Source organism: Aptenodytes patagonicus, chromosome 6, assembly GCF_965638725.1.
Source record: "Aptenodytes patagonicus chromosome 6, bAptPat1.pri.cur, whole genome shotgun sequence".
NCBI lineage: Eukaryota > Metazoa > Chordata > Aves > Sphenisciformes > Spheniscidae > Aptenodytes > Aptenodytes patagonicus.
In genome coordinates, this window is record NC_134954.1 from 46,233,203 (window position 1) to 46,249,850 (window position 16,648).

Sequence of the window (16,648 nt, forward strand, 5' to 3'; positions counted from 1 at the left end):
ACAGTTAACTGTCACGTAGCAGTGCGTATCCTAAAGAGGACCAATTCCTGGGTCAGCGCTTCAGACCAAACCCAGCCTTTGGGGGGGGTGGGGACTGCTGGGAGACTGAGGCATTGGTTAAGCCAATGCCGAGAGCAGCAGCTTCCCCCCGGGTTGTACGGCGGATGCTGGGCACAGCTGCGTCCTGCGTGCAAGAGCGGGTAAAAACCATTGTTAGTTCCTTCATGCTCTGAGTTACCAGCTTTGGCGGGGAAATTCTTGTACTGGCTCAGAAAGTGCCACAGTGAGCGTGGCCTGTTATACTATTAGTGGTAAAGATGAGGAGCATCCTGTGACTCACGACAAAAACAAGCCCTTTTAAAAGAAAATTTTAACAAGAACAAATAGACTGACACTCGATTGCTGGGTTTCTACAAATCAGAGCATTCTGAATTGTGCTACCTTCAGCAGTTCGTGGTTGCTCAGAAAGAATACATGTTAAGCGGATGTCTATGCTGGTCTGACGTGGAGTCCTTGTACTTACCTAGAGGCCGTATGTCCTCTTGGTTACACGCTTCCAATAAATAACTTATTCAACAAACCTACAAAAATGTGAAGATGTGCTGCTGTGCTTGCTAAGTTCTGAACAATAGCCCTCTGAACTGAATTATAGTATGTGCAGCTTCAAGGTACCGTTTTTGTGACCTTTTGCTTTCAAAAGTATTGGTTTGAGCAGCACTACTACTAAAATTCCCAGTTATTTAATTTTTTTCTTCAAGCTTTCTGAGGGCACTTAAACAGTCTCTATTGTATTTCTGATGGATGAGTCACGTTAAATTAATTTTTCAGCTCTTGAGGGTAGGAATCTGTAGTAAGTGCATTTGGAACAAAAGAAGGTTTTTCGGGCTTGTACAACACAACTTGCTGTTGCGTTGTGTTGGTTTTGTTCTTAACAGTAAGTGCCCCAGCGAGATCACTTTTCAGTATTTCATGCTGTAATTGTGAAAGTTTTCAAAACCAATTTTAAGAATTTTTCTTGTAAAATCAAAAGCAGATATGCATCTATCTATATACTGCTTTCGTATTCATGTGCTGCAAAAGGCTCAACTCCTATTTTAGGAATGACTGTCGACTATAATTATAGCCAAAATGTTGCGTGTTCGTACCGAGTTTACAGACAAATCCTCCTATATTCAAATGACAGGAAATAAAAGCGGATGACAGTGGGTCCGCTAATGACAGTGTTCCCTCACTCTACAGTTGTAAATGAGAAACATGCTTTCATACATAACCTTGGGAGATATTAAGACAAAAGTGTATTTTGTTCCTCCGTCTCGAGCTGGAGAAAGCAAAAAAATATCAGTAGTTATCTGGTAACTGTGTCACGCGCACATTTAGTCTTCCCAGGCCGGTTTCACTAGAGTTAAGTCTGGCAAAAAAACCAAAAAGGGAAACGGAGTTTCATTCAGTAATCCATTAAAATGATGACCGTATTATTTGGTTATTATGAGGCCTTCAAAATATTTTTTGAATAACTGCATCATTTTAGACTTTTTGTAATTATGTAATTCAGATTTTTGAACTGCAAAAAGCTTCCCTCAATTAACGGATTCAACTCAGCGAAGCCAGCAGATGGGGCTGAAGCAGGCCCAACCGCCCTCCGCCTGTACGTCTGCTCAGCCCTGGGTGCCGAGGCGCTGGTCGGTCCCACGCACGTCAGAAAGCCTGCGTGCAGCGTCCTCTCAGACAGAACCTCGCTGCGAGATGGGACGCAGTTTGAGAGGTCTTCAATAAAAGAAAACTCCAGTCAATTTCCACTGCTATAAAGGTGGTGATATCTTGAACACAGAAATTAAATAAAATGGAGAGAATAAATAAAGAAAAAATGATTGAAAATTAAAAACTACTCCATTCCACGTTCATGATGTTTTTTAATACTCATCTTGCTAAGATGCAGAACAAGGACTATTGAATTTCCATTCGTTAGCAGCCAACAAGATATGAATGAGTATTAACTTCAAACAAAAACTGATTTATAACATCAAGTTGTGCACTTAAAAAAATAATTACAAATCATTTTTAAAAGGAAGAGTAACAGTGGAAGCAATAATGACTATAAAACATGACTGCTTAGGCTTAAAACATAACTTCAAGTATTCTATGGCATTTCCTCAGACATTTGTCTTAAATTTGTTTGTGCAACACCCATCTTTGCATAGTAAAGAAAAATTGGTTAAACTCCAGTCTTAAGTAATCTGTTTCTTTTAACATGCACCTATACAGCTGTTAATTTGCCTAGTAGACTTCTCTTTTAGGAGGATCAGATCAAATCAGTGAGATCATGCAGCAAACTGGAACGAGCTATACAGTTACCACAGTTTCTTGTCCAGATGAATAGATAAATAATGGAGCAAATGTAGAGTGGATGAAATGGAGGCAGTGCTGACCAGGTCGTCTTTGATGACGCTTTGTGATGAACAAATTAACACCAAATGCATACGTACTTCCCAAAGGACAGCAAAGGCGGGATGTAGAAAATCAACACCTACCAAAACCAGTTTTTTAATTCTCTACCACCCCAGAAAGCACTTCAGCCTGCACCTGCTCTGAGCTGTGTTGTCACTTGCGCTGTGTACACACAGGGCAGAAAGCGAACGTGTTCTTCCACATACTCACAATGGCTGATGAGTGGAGCATAAATTCAGTCAAGAAATCATAACTCCTATGAAACTGCTGGCGTAAATAAAAAAGTTACTCCAGCACTGAACATATGTACACAGTAGTTGGGGACTACTGTGGTCTGATTTAGAACATCACATCGTACACTAACAGTGGTGTTTGTGAAATGCTTCTCAAAGGTTTTTTTTGCACAGGCAGTTTATGTACAGCCAGTTGATTTTACTTATTTTAATTTTTGGTAACCACTAGTGTTTCTGTGGTGGGTTACGCTTGCTTTGGAAGCAGAACCCTAAGAAAGCTGGGGATTATGTTCCCAAGCAAAGTACTTTTAGAGGACGATAATACAGTTGCTTGTATTTTTGGTTCACCATAAAAGTACTGTCACTAACTTCATTCTCCTTGAAGCCAGGCAGGAATTTTTCAGAAGATTTATAATATATGTTAACGTTGACTACCTGTGTGCAGCACCTTTAACTCATACCATAGAAAGTGTTAATGTGATTATGTTAAAGCTGTTTAAAAACATGTAATAACAACTGTCAACCAAAACAATATAGTGCAGTTCTCTTGTGAGACTGTTGGATTGAACATTAAGAAATATAATTGAAATGAGATTTTGTAAGTCACAGGAAATCTGCAGCATTTTCTTAGTGTTTTGGCTCTTAAAGCTAACTCAGGAAATGGAGTAAGTAGCGTAACTGGACTTCCGTTGTTACTAATATCCAACCTTTCAATTAAATCCAAAATTACAAAAGTTTTAAATTCTGATTATCAGATGCAGCAATGAAATTTTCAGGTCACTTCACTTACATAAACCGAATTACCTAAGTTTTAAGTCAAGATGAAAAGGATGAGCCAGACCATACAGCCCTTTGCTTTAAGGGAGGCCTACACTAGGCATCTTCACACCTTTCTCAAGCCAGAGGGGCTCAGGCCAGCCCGGTTGCTAGGGGCACAGTACTGCTGCCCAGCACTTCTCTGCAAAAATCTGTCTGTACACAAGGCGTATCTACACACAACGCCCTGAAATTACATGGGATTTTGCACGCTTCATGATGGTAACGCGCTATCAGTAGCCAAGGGTCAAAGCATTAATTTTGCATTAAACTTTGAAGAGTGAGATGCATCAAAGAGCGACAGGGAGCGAGTTAGAAACGTCAGTCACCTTTGCAAGCCGGTTTGGGTGGGTGGGCAGAAGGCAAGAGAAGAGTAACTCGTTCCAAGCTTTTAACATTTTGTGAGTATTTTAAGGCTTATTTAAGTTTTTATTTCACAGGATCTAGACAGGAAAAAAAGTAGCTATAGTTTTAAAAAAAAAAAAAAAAAGAAAAAAATAAGCTTGGCACTTTTGTGATTAGTTTGAGAGGGTGTCACTTATCTTACATTATATTACGGAAAATCTGTGTAACAGCCAAAAAAAGTAATCCAGACTTATAGTCAATACATAGATATCGATTTACACATTTTAATTGTTTTTGGTTTCAAGCATACAAACTTTAGATCACATCTGTTTGGTGTCAGAACTCCCTGCATCTGCATGCTATTATCTGCCTATTTTTGAGCAAGCCCAGAACATCCGCTGTACAACATGCTACAGAAAAAAAGGGGAGCAAAAAAAAAAACAACCCAGAACCGAACCCAACATCAAAAATAGATTTACATAAAGAATAGAACCTTTTTATATGGAAATCCTTTTCTCTCATATATATATATTTATATATAATCTGTGAAAATGATACGTCAAAATCTTATTTCCATATTTACACTTTTTCCTTCTTGGAAGAATTACATCCATCACTCGATAGCTCCCATACACAAGAGACTCCTGGCCCAGGAGACCAAAATAAGGTGGAGAGCGAGCTCGCAGAGCAGGGAACTCTGAAGTCCAGCGGCAGAATGCACTGCGTGGCTGGAAAAGCTATCAGAGCCTGGTATCAGCTTCCCAGTGGTTTGTATTTATTGGGCTGCAGATTCTGCTTGGGGTCAGCTTGCTAGCTTGGTTGGTTGTATGTGAGCCATGCAGGTTACCCTTTCAAAATTAGCTCCTCATGCCACTGGAGTTTGATAAGAAAAAGGAAGTCATGCGAACTCAAGTGAAGTTAGAGTGCCGGCAGGCTGGGAAAAAAAAAAAATCTTCTGCTATTTCGTTGTTTTGGAACAGTTCTCTTATTGCACTTGGTCTGTGTGTCGTCTCCTTTGTTTGAGGAAAGAAAAAAACCCACCTGATTTTGAAACAGTTTGCTTGTAACACTTGTCAGTTAATTTTAACAAGAGAAAGGTGAACGGAGGAAGTATTTCGAACTTATCTCCAAAAAGGACAGTCTTCTACCACCTCAAATCCTAACATCCCAACATTGTGTTTATAGTTAGTATTTCTCATGTTCTTCCTTACTGATTTAGTTCCTGTGCAGCTACAGCAAAGACATCATACCCAAAATCCAGTAGTGCAAGCAACAGCTTTTTGAATTGCATTTCTTCAGATAGGGCCTTGTTGACTTGGATCGAACCTTCGTTTTTTGACATTTCTTCCAGGTTGCATCAAAAGGAGACGAAAAGAGAAAAATGGAAGACATTAGTTCGATGTAACAGGAACAAAGCCATTGCCAAGGTCATAGTAAAGTAAAAGGCTCACACTGAGACAGTTTAACAAGTAACTTTTCCAAGGGGTAACAATTTATGGAATTTGGTTGCGCGCTTTCTGTAGCATAGTATCGAGTATTGGTTTCCTTATGCAGCTTAAGGATCATGCTGGCAGACAGAATTCAATTATTTCTGTAGTACTTCAAGTGGTGCTCTAAATTTGTAGAAACTTTCAGCCCACAGTAACATGTGTCCCCACTAGGCCAAGAAAGCATGCGTATACCTAAAGGGAATGAGTCAGAAGTGCCAGTACTGGAAATACATAAGCACACGGAGACTTGAGTTCTCGTAGCAAGTGCCCATCTCTGGCTACCAGAATTTAGTTTACGTATTCCAGTGTGATGGAAAAGCGAGTGCCTCTGTGAGCTCTTACCACGCTATTGACCACAACCGCTGTGAATCTTAGTAAGGTGCAAAATATAGCAAAGACATTGCATTCGGAGGAGACTGGACAGTTTTGTAAATTGTGTGATTAGAATTTAATGTTAACAGTGGATAGCAAGCTGGTTGGTGATATCCAGTCTCCTGCGATACCGATATCCTATGTCAAACAGCAAGACATTAGGAAGCGACAACAAAAGTTGGGTGCAACCTCCCCAGTATCTGGCTTTATGTGGGGCATCAAGCAAGGGGCTCATGCATTTAGTTTTAACATTGGGCATATGCACCACTACCGCCACCAAACTGACATGCAAAAAATACAGAACAGGAATTCCTAAATTCCCTAAAGCTACATACCAACCCCAGGATTTTCTGTTTTCTGCAGCCCTGCTGACTACTACCACTGCTACAATATTTATAAATACACTATACACAAGGTTTGCCTGGTGGTTTAAGAGACTAATGGATGTATGCAAAGGCAACTTCTTTTTGAGAAGACTTCCAGAGACTGGAAATTCTTGGGCATCCTTTGTTTTGTTTTGTTTTTCCCTTGGGTACCAGTGCCTACATTTTTGCAAGGTGAATGCTTAAGAATTGCTGGTTTCTGAAAGATTGCTATATTCATCTTTCAATCATTTCCCCTCTAGGAGTACTGCAGTAATGGTCCTTTCGAATTAGGCTGACATTACTTCAGTGTCTCAATCCATCCTCCTCTGTACCACAGGTAAATTTGAGATGAGCAAATTTTTTTTTCAGGCCAACTTGCAGAACTGCACGATAGGAAGTATGACTATAATATAACTTGGTTAAATGTGGGTTAGAACCTGCTTTGCATCTGCTATGTCCTGCCACTTTCAATGGGGAAAGGACACGTCTGCTTCTCTTCCCCCTCTGCCCCACCCCCTTTAAATACTGTCTAGCATACTTGAATTCAAACACTACCGAAGAACAACCAGTCGGTCCCCTTAAAACAAACCATCAATGCATGTAAAAAATCCAGATGACATAACTAGTCCTCCTACTCTAGGGAAAGTACCATAGTCCAGTTCGCTTGAAGAGGACAAGTCATTAAAACATACGCTGAATTACATTCTGTTACCTGAGCTTATTTTAATTAAAGAAATGGACTTTGTAAGTCTTAGAACAAGGTACAGAGGACAGATGCTATGCTAGCCTCCCAGTACAACTCTTGTAACAAAACTCTTTTGACTTTTATCCTATCAAATCTTTTCTAACTGATCTCCACCAGCGTAGTATTCCAGTAAGGACCATTCGGTTGTACGACAGCTCAGACAGCACCCATGCCATGGGGCAACAGGCAAAGGCTGCTGTGCCCTTGCCACGCATTCTGTCATCTGTCCCAACCATATATTTACTCATTTCCTAGTTTTATCCAGCAGAAATACACACTTCAAGGAATAAGATACTAACCAAGCCACTGCCTTTCTTCACTTAGGATATTCTGCTAATAGCGTTGTATGAGAAAGAAACGTGAAGAACTAAAAGAACATTTAACATAAGAGCCTGAAATGGTCTCTGAAATACAGAACATCAGGTACTGTGTCAGTAAGGGAACACAGTACACATGTGCTAAGCATTAACAAGAGCCTGCCACATCTCTCTGCTGCGATCATAGCACTTCACAGAGGCAGGCAGTCAGATGTTAGCCTGCAGGAATCGGAATTCTATTCTGATTCCCTGACCTGCTTTAACAACTTCATCCCGAACTACCAACCATTTTAATACTAAAATGAAGACAGTAGTCTCACTTAAATCAGCAAATAGAACAAGTCTCTCTCCCCCCCAAGAAAATTACGATAAAAAGAAAGGAAACTAGGTATCAGGTCCTGGATATTTGCACCTCTTTACGGCTACATATTATAGTAGTGCAAGGTTCCTTTCAGTATGCTTCAGTAAAACAATAAGGCAGGGGGTAGAAGAGTCCTCTACGGAAGGACACATAGGATAATGATGCTGTTTCCTAGTTCTTTGTTGTTTTATGTGGAAGAGCTTAGAACATTAACAACTTTTTGAATTTAATGTTTTAATGCCTCTTTAAATAATGAGGGTCAGCCTTTCAGTCTGTAATACAACCAGAAAAAGTGTCTCTAACAAAAACAAAGTTATAGGTGATTCTGAATCAAAAAAGCACACCATGCTACAGCACATCACTGCCTCTGTGACATGGTTATCTTTATAAATGAGAACTATTTCAGAAAAGAAAACTGGTTTCAAAAAAGGCTGGATGTATATAAGAAATACCTTGCTGCAATCCTCTGCATTTTTTTTTTGCAGGTAATTAGGAGTGTGGTTACACAGTGTATTACTTGCAAATCTGTGCCTTTGTCTGTGATCACATAAATACAAAGCTTTACTTAAGTATTTAAAGATTTATCCAAAACCAGTATTTTAACCACTTCAAATAGCTAACGTTTATCACAGGCATTCCTCAAGCATGGTTCAAATGCCGAAGAAGAGATTAAATAAATGACCTTTTGCTACGAAACGGATTCAAATCAACAAAATGAGGGACTAAAATTAGCAGCTTAAAATAAGATGTTGACCTGCCATTTATTCTGGTAGTTTGGAAAAAAATGGGAAAATATCTCATGTTTGATTCTAACGCTGATGTTTGTGTAGTGATGACTGTATTTAGGGCACGATCCATGCTTTATGGAAATGCTGGTAAGGGACCGAAACCACCTTCCTCACAAAGTTGCCATTAGCGTTCCACTGCCTTATCTGGCAGAAACTTTCGGGGTCTAAATGCATCTGCACAGACCAGTTAAAACTTGGCATCTGTAAGGAGTGGGTAAGTCTTTGGTCCATCCATTAATCTTCCATTAAAGGGACAGAAAACCCTGCAGCTCTTCAGCTAAGAAACAATTGCTGGAAATAGAATTGTGCCTACAGTCAACTCTTCTCTGTCAGCCACTCTTGCATTCTGATATAACGAGAAGCAGCTTTTCATATGCATTTCCACATCACTTTTACTAGCACTGCCTCTTAGCAGTGTTGCTTTTACCAAAAATTGCTTTAATACTGTTAAAGTCAGCAACAGCAGCATGTAATTGGCTTATATTACTGCAGTAGCTTTGCAAAAGTAAGTGAATACATGCTAGGAAAAAAAGTGAGCGTAGGCCCCCGAGACTGCGATTGCAGCCAATGCACAGAAGAACTACTCTAATGGTAAAAATGTCCCTCCTGTAACGGTCCTATATTAAACACTATGTTGAAATCTTGCACAGACTTCCTACATTAAAATGAACTTCACATTTGCTGAATGCTGTACTTCTGTATATTACCCAGCAGAGTTCAGGTAGAAATATGTAGGACTCCCTTACTGCAGTCTAAACACCAACAGCTTTAAAAGTACTATGCAAGGCTCAACTGAAGTAAAATCTACTTCTTAACAAGGTTTCCACCCACAGCCTTTAACTCTAAGCCACCTGAAATGTGTCATGAGGCTCTATACCCCCTAAAATTGTCAGTTAACTTTTTTCTTTCTTATTCTAGCCACACATTAACTTGATTAGAAAAATGATCCTCGGACTCATTCTTGAAACTGGAAGTTGTTTTGTTTTTACTTTGCTTCTCCAAACTTGCATCAAGCCTTCTTTTACACTTCCCCTCCAACCCCCACCCCTCACCACCTCAGTTCATGAACAAAGTTTGCTTAGTTGCAGCTTACGTTTGATATGGACTTGACACCACAGTACCGTATGTTCATATGAACATCTGATAACCTGTGAAACAGAAATCACATCTCCCAGTTTGTAAAGCATTAGCTACCTTCTCTCATATTTGCAGAGACTAAACATATCACTTGCTTAAGAAGGAAAAGTTAAAATCCTCTTTATTATCCTCATCTGTCCCTCCAGATACATCTGAAGCAAAGTATCAGAGGGTCTACATGTGCTAGCCCTCTTTTGTATGCAAAAGCCTTTTCAGTTCCCCTCTGACCCCCAGAAGAAACATGCACTTCAAGCTGTGAGCTAGGCCAGGCCAGTGTATTTGAGGTTCTGCTACAGAATAAACATTTGTATCTTGCTCTTTCGAGAGTAAGAGCTTCAAGAGACATTTCCAATACAGATCCTCTACGGGGATAACAAGCTTCTACATTTGGGCAAACAAATGACACCAGGATGCAAAGCTGAACACTTGTGAGAGTAGTCTGAGAGATGTGGAACACAAAGAAGAAATAAACAATCAATTAAAGACTGTATTGTTTCAGACAGCGAGGGATTCTTCTAAAGATCTGTGTTCATGCAAGCTCTCGAGCGTAGGCATCCCCAGTCGGCAGCCAGACTGCTGGGACAGCTGCTAGTAGGTGCTGCAGCACTGATGGAAAAGAGCAAAGGCTGTTACAGCACAAGGCGGCTTAAAAAGATTCAGAGGAAGAAACTGCCTAATGTTTTTTATATTTTAACGACTTGTACTGTGTTTTCAACAAATTACCTTCTGCAATACAAGTGTATTATTTAGGGATGAGTACTCTGTGTCTGGAAATACGAATTGCTAAGTAACAGACATATGTCTCTGATAGCAGAAAACTGGTCCAAAAGTATAATCTGACATTTATTTTTTCCAACAAAATTTAGCTTGGTTAGTTCCCATGGGAACTTGCAATATCAATGTTTCTAGTATTATCCCTTTAAATGTGCGTGCATTGTTGTTCTCAATAAATCAAAAATTTTATTAGAAATGTTAACGCAAGCTTTGCAGAAAATTTGGCTGTATTTATTTAAAAAGCTAATTGCAGTGAGTGCGGGGGGAAAAAAACCCCTCAGTTCTGCAACTAACTGAAATCTTTATGTATTGTTTACATGCTTTATTTAGGTTAAAAGACAACTCTCCTATAATTCTGCATCTCGTAGGACGTGGTAGAAAAAATGTAAATGTACTTGTATTAGTTAACGCTACAGAATATGTCCAAGTATTTCAGAGAGTCTGTAAAAAAGCATTATTCCCAGACTAGGCCTTTACACAGAAATCTTTCAATCCATCAAATGAAAAGAATCCCAGTTTCTTCTTGTGTTAACACCACATGCGAATCCACGTCTGTCACTGCATATTCTAAAATACACGCCTCATTTGAATTTCTGCCTTTGAACATAGATTTGATGAAACAACAAATCAAAAATGCATAAATAGTAAATTATTTTACTGTTTATAAATATGTAAATTACAAATCTCAGCCATATGAGACACAATGCAAAAGATATAGGACTGAACTACTAAACAACTATGTTGTTTAGAGCTGCCCTGTAGAAACTTTTAAATACTGGAGGCTGACCTAGGGGTATTCATTGTACAAATAAGTGGATTTAATTTATTTAACTGAGAAGAAGCTGTAAGAAAAAAAATACAGTAGCTCAAGATAAGCCTATCAGCAGGAATTAAAAAGGCTTACAAAGATCATACACCCATGCTTAAAGACTGATGTTTTGATACGTGTTGTATTTAATCTTTTCTTACTAAAGCAGATGAGGAGCACTGACTCCCACAGCTGATGCATGCAGCTCTGCAGCTCTCGCCAGTGTCAAGGGGAAGCGCAGGGAATGTTACTTCCCTCAGAACAGGCATTTAGAGAAAAATAAATGCTGCAGGTGCTGGGTCTGTCTGAAAACACCGATAGTGGCAGGCAGTGCAACAGGAAGTAGTGATTGCCTTGTCCAGAAGAAAGGGCAAAGTCTGTTTTCAGCAAGGCTGAAAGAGATTTAGAAATACTTTGCTTCTATATGCACGCGTAATTAAGGCCACCGGACACTATGAAAATGTAACGGTCTAAACCAGAAGTAAACAAACATTTTCAGGTGACTTTTGAAAGTGACTTAACAGATAAATATAACCTGATCGTTATATTCAACTTTGATAGCCACCTTAATCAATTAGGGAGTAATTTTTTTTCTTCTCAACTCAGACACAGAATATGAATATAGGCCATATAAAATATTCTTTGAATTATTATAAAAACCTGATTGAGGAATTATGGCTTATTGTTGTATCATGGCTTAATCTTGATTCATGTTATTGAAAAGAAATAGCAACTTGAATACCATGAGAAATTACTTGTTCTTGTGCTTAACACTTCCATGGTTTGTAAGGTTATAAACATTGATTCTAAATTTAGATCCTTTTTACCAAATATGGACCATGCATTTAGGTAGACTTGACACTACAAAAAAAAGGCAAGAATTAAATACTTTTGTACAAGAGACTCTCTTTACTTTAACGGTCACAAACAGAATGACTAGTATGTTACCCTTCATAGTTATAAAACACATTGAACTAGAATTGGGTGAGAAATGTTTTCGTCTTTCAGGAGACAGTTCAAGAGTTCAAAATGTTCTCTCTAAACCTCAATTTTTTAAAAAAATTGTGAATTGATAATTAAAAAAAAAAAATCAGTAACCACAAACAAAAGTTAGCTCTGGTACTTCCAAGTCAACTATGTCAACACATTTGTCACTGAAATGTTACTCAGCCACTGCCACCACTTACCATTTACACATGAAGTCTTTTAATTATAAAAAAGTTTATCAGTTTGAAAGGACTACTACTCAAGACGTATCTTTTGGGGTTTTTAACCACTGTAGTCAACTTCTGAGAACAACGCTACTAACTGAAGGTGAAAAAAAGACCTTACTCCCTAAGCGTTAGGGTGAACTCATGAAAGTTAAATTCATTCATTTACCGTTCTTCAACTTTGCACCCTGATGACATCTGCTAGTTTCAAATTCATTTCCTCCTGTTGTTCCGTGCATGCGTAATTCTTCCTCTTTAAAGCAGTTTGTTATAGTTTGGGGGAGTTAACTTAGAAATCTTGTAGCAGGAACTCAAAATTTAGTGATGTAAGCAAGAAATAGAAATGCCATAGCCACTGAAGAGAAGACATGCGGCATTGCTTACTTAAAGCCCCATCCTGTCCCCCCAAGGACAATAGCTGCTACCAGGATGGCACCAGCGATGGAGCCTATTATAAGATTGGTGGCACTAGGACCTGTGATAAAGGATTATGGTAAGACAGACATAAGAACCAACCACTTTATTCACATTAAGTGAAGCAACTGAAGGGTAGTCAAACAATTCAAGGAACATAGACAGCACACAAGGTGATGTCTCCAGACAATTTCAGCAAGCCCAACTTACTTTTCTTTAACAGTAAGAATGAACAAAGCTGTTGGTCTCTGCATTGTGCTGTGTTGACTTCTACCATAGATATAAATCTAGTATTAGACAGGAAATTCCATTGTGACTTACTTCATTATCTCGTAAATGAACTGTCAGCTGAGGACACTAAGATATTTGTGAATAATTCCTTAACTTAAAGGAAAAAGTATGAATGCTGTATGTTTTATGGCTACAGCAAATGAGAAGGGAAAAAAAATAAAAATCAAAAAGCCTAACTTTTTTCATGGACATCCTGAAAGGTGGTAGATATTTTAATTTCAGCTGAGAGCATCTAGCAGCACTTGCTAATCAAAGTCCAGACTCCCTACAGTTACGTCAATGCTAAATTTACAAACAGCTGTTTGACAAAAGCAAAGGATTATATAATAAGGAATGAAAGGTGAAATAAAAGCTGTATTCCCATTAAGATTTCCAAACATCAAAGTATCTCTTCATCATCCTCAAGAAGCCACTTAACAACAAAGTGGGGAAGGGTGGAGCAGGAAAAAAGAGCAACAAAAAGCAGCAGCACAAATTATGTTTGTGCGATTTTCTGAAGAGGGCAAAAGAACACCGAAATAAGATATTCATAATTGACCCTTAAGTGCTCTATTTACACAGGGTGGAGGAAAACTGACAATGGGCTTGAGTAACATTTTAATTGCTCTGTACAAAAATTTCCTATTGAGCAGTCTTTGATGTAAAGCTAATTGCATCTGAGCTCAAGGCAATATGAAACCAACCCAACAGTTCCTTTGCAGCATATTGCACACTTTCTGTTTAAACATTTACACATCCAGGACTAGCCTTCAAAAACAGTTCTTACCTCCTATCCCAGTCTCCCCAAACCAACGCTTCTACACAGCAATTGAAATTTTCCTATTTTAAATGTTCTGAAACCGAGTTTGGAAAACTGTCAGACAGCTAACATAAGGAAGAAGAAGGAGCAGCCAGAGATCAGCAAAGGAAAGTGCAAGGGCAGCTGCAACAACTGAAAGTTTTAAGCTGTTAGGTTGGTATCACAAAACCTTCTGCCCAGTCCCAGACACTACAATAAGTACGTGCCCTAAGTTTTAAAAGTTACTGCAGTGACCTAACTTCAGTGCATCCATTACATGTTTCCCATATGAGTGCTTCTGGAGATCAGATTAGCTAAAAGAAAACCAAGCTTTAAAAATTGCTTCCTGCAACTACTACACAAAGAGTATTCAGGACTATTAATAAAAGACTTGGACTGAAAAGAAATATAGTGAGCTTTACAGATATGAGCAGTGCACAGATTTGACAACAATAATTAAAAGGTAATTTTTCACAATTTAGAAGAACATATCTTATTTGGACTTACCTTTAAAGTCACACCTGGCTCAAATCAACAGGAGTGAGCATGGTGGACGGTAAATGAATGCCATTCCACAGGCATTGTATTCCCAATTAAGGCTTGCTTTCAACAGCAGCCTAATGAGCTACTGTATCTGACTCAGATCTACGGCTTACTCTGGATTTTATCAAATGATTGCACACAAAAGACTGAAAGCACAACAAGTAATTTATCTGTAATAAATTTTAGAAGCCTTGAAAAATTCTAAAGCTGATTTCTTTCTAGCCATAGAATACTATCTTTCCATGGAAGAGGTACAATGATTAACTGATAGTAATATAGTCATATTCAGCCTGGCTGAATGGGGAGCTTTTGCTGGGACTCAGGAAAAAAAGGAGAGTTTACCACTTGTGGAAGAAGGGGCAGGCGACTCAAGAAGAGTACAGGGATCTCGTTAGGTCATGCAGAGAGAAAATGAGAACGGCAAGAGCCCAGCTAGAACGCAATCTGGCCCCTGTCGTTAAAGACAATAAAAAAAGTTTTTACAAATATATTAATGACAGAAAGAGAGCCAAGGAGAATCTCCATCCTTTATTGGATGCGGGGGGGAACATTGTCACCGAGGATGAGGAAAAGGCTGAGGTACTCAATGCCTTCTTTGCCTCAGTCTTTAACAGGCAGACCAGTTATCCTCAGGGTACTCGGCCCCCTGAGCTGGAAGACAGGGACGGCGAGCAGGATGAACCCCCCGTAATCCAAGAGGAAGCAGTTAACGACCTGCTACGCCACCTGGATGCTCACAAGTCTATGGGGCCAGATGGGATCCACCCGAGAGTGCTGAGGGAGCTGGCGGAGGTGCTCGCCAAGACGCTCTCCATCATCCATCAGCAGTCCTGGTTAACGGGGGAGGTCCCGGGCGACTGGAGGCTTGCCAATGTGACGCCCATCTACAAGAAGGGCCAGAAGGAGGATCCGGGGAACTACAGGCCTGTCAGCCTGACCTCGGTGCCGGGGAAGATTATGGAGCGGTTCATCTTGAGGGCGCTCACAAGGCCTGTGCGGGACAACCAGGGCATCAGGCCCAGCCAGCACGGGTTCATGAAAGGCAGGTCCTGCTTGACCAACCTGATCTCCTTCTATGACCAGGTGACCCGCCTAGTGGATGAGGGAAAGGCTGTGGATGTGGTCTACCTGGACTTCAGCAAGGCCTTTGACACTGTCTCCCACAGCATTCTCCTAGAGAAGATGGCGGCTCACAGCTTAGACAGGTGTACTCTTCACTGGGTAAAAAACTGGCTGGACGGCCGGGCCCAGAGAGTTGTGGTGAATGGAGTTCAATCCAGTTGGCGGCTGGTCACGAGCGGTGTTCCCCAGGGCTCAGTTTTGGGGCCGGTCTTGTTCAATGTCTTTATCAATGATCTGGATGAGGGGATCGAGTGCACCCTCAGTAAGTTTGCAGACGACACCAAGTTGGGTGGGAGCGTTGATCTGCTCGAGGGTAGGAAGGCTCTGCAGAGGGACCTGGACAGGCTGGATCAATGGGCCCAGACCAATTGTATGAGGTTCAACAAGGCCAAGTGCCGGGTCCTGCATTTCGGCCACAACAACCCCATGCAGCGCTACAGGCTTGGGGAAGAGTGGCTGGAAAGCTGCCTGGCGGAAAAGGACCTGGGGGTGCTGGTCGACAGCCGGCTGAACATGAGCCGGCAGTGTGCCCAGGCGGCCAAGAAGGCCAATGGCATCCTGGCCTGTATCAGAAATAGTGTGGCCAGCAGGAGGAGGGAAGTGATCGTACCCCTGTACTCGGCACTGGTGAGGCCGCACCTCGAATACTGTGTTCAGTTTTGGGCCCCTCACTACAAGAAGGACATCGAGGTGCTGGAGCGTGTCCAGAGAAGGGCAACGAGGCTGGTGAAGGGTCTGGAGAACAAGTCTTATGAGGAGCAGCTGAGGGAACTGGGACTGTTTAGCCTGGAGAAAAGGAGGCTGAGGGGAGACCTCATCGCTCTCTACAACTACCTGAAAGGAGGTTGTAGCGAGGTGGGTGTCGGTCTCTTCTCCCAAGTAACTAGCGATAGGACGAGAGGAAATGGCCTCAAGTTGCACCAGGGGAGGTTTAGATTGGACGTGAGGAAAAATGTCTTTACTGAAAGAGCGGTTAAACATTGGAACAGGCTGCCCAGGGAAGTGGTTGAGTCCCCATCCCTGGAGGTATTTAAAAGACGTGTAGATGAGGCGCTTAGGGACATGGTTTAGTGGGCATGGTGGTGTTGGGTCGACGGTTGGACTCGATGATCTTAGAGGTCTTTTCCAACCTTAATGATTCTATGATTCTATGACAACTTAGATAAGGAAGTACCAAATGGCCACTTTTCTACATCCCTCTTCTTACTATGTTGCCTGGTTGGGGCGGGGTGGAATCTATTTTAGAGTGCCCATCCGTTCAACAAACAGCAGTTTGTTCGTTCAATATGGGAA

The 16,648-nt window shown here is 40.7% G+C and overlaps 2 protein-coding genes across 7 annotated transcripts in view; one reads left to right on the forward strand and one right to left on the reverse strand.

Annotated features, from left to right (window-relative positions):
* The window catches only part of DYTN (dystrotelin), a 121,055-nt gene that overhangs the window by 49,491 nt on the left and 54,916 nt on the right, over nt 1-16,648 (forward strand). The gene's annotated exons all lie outside the window — the stretch shown is intronic.
* ADAM23 (ADAM metallopeptidase domain 23) overlaps nt 1,891-16,648 on the reverse strand; it is an 86,004-nt gene continuing 71,246 nt past the window's right edge. For 2 of the 6 annotated variants that reach the window (XM_076342411.1, XM_076342410.1), the window contains 3 exons: nt 12,592-12,682; nt 9,371-9,425; nt 1,891-5,183 (listed from right to left, as the gene is read on the reverse strand). In XM_076342411.1, the coding sequence (XP_076198526.1) occupies nt 5,070-5,183; nt 9,371-9,425; nt 12,592-12,682 (260 nt within the window). In that variant the 3' untranslated portion in view covers nt 1,891-5,069. The remainder of the gene's footprint in view (nt 5,184-9,370; nt 9,426-12,591; nt 12,683-16,648) is intronic. The other 4 variants (XM_076342412.1, XM_076342416.1, XM_076342414.1 and 1 more) reach the window with 4 other exon arrangements.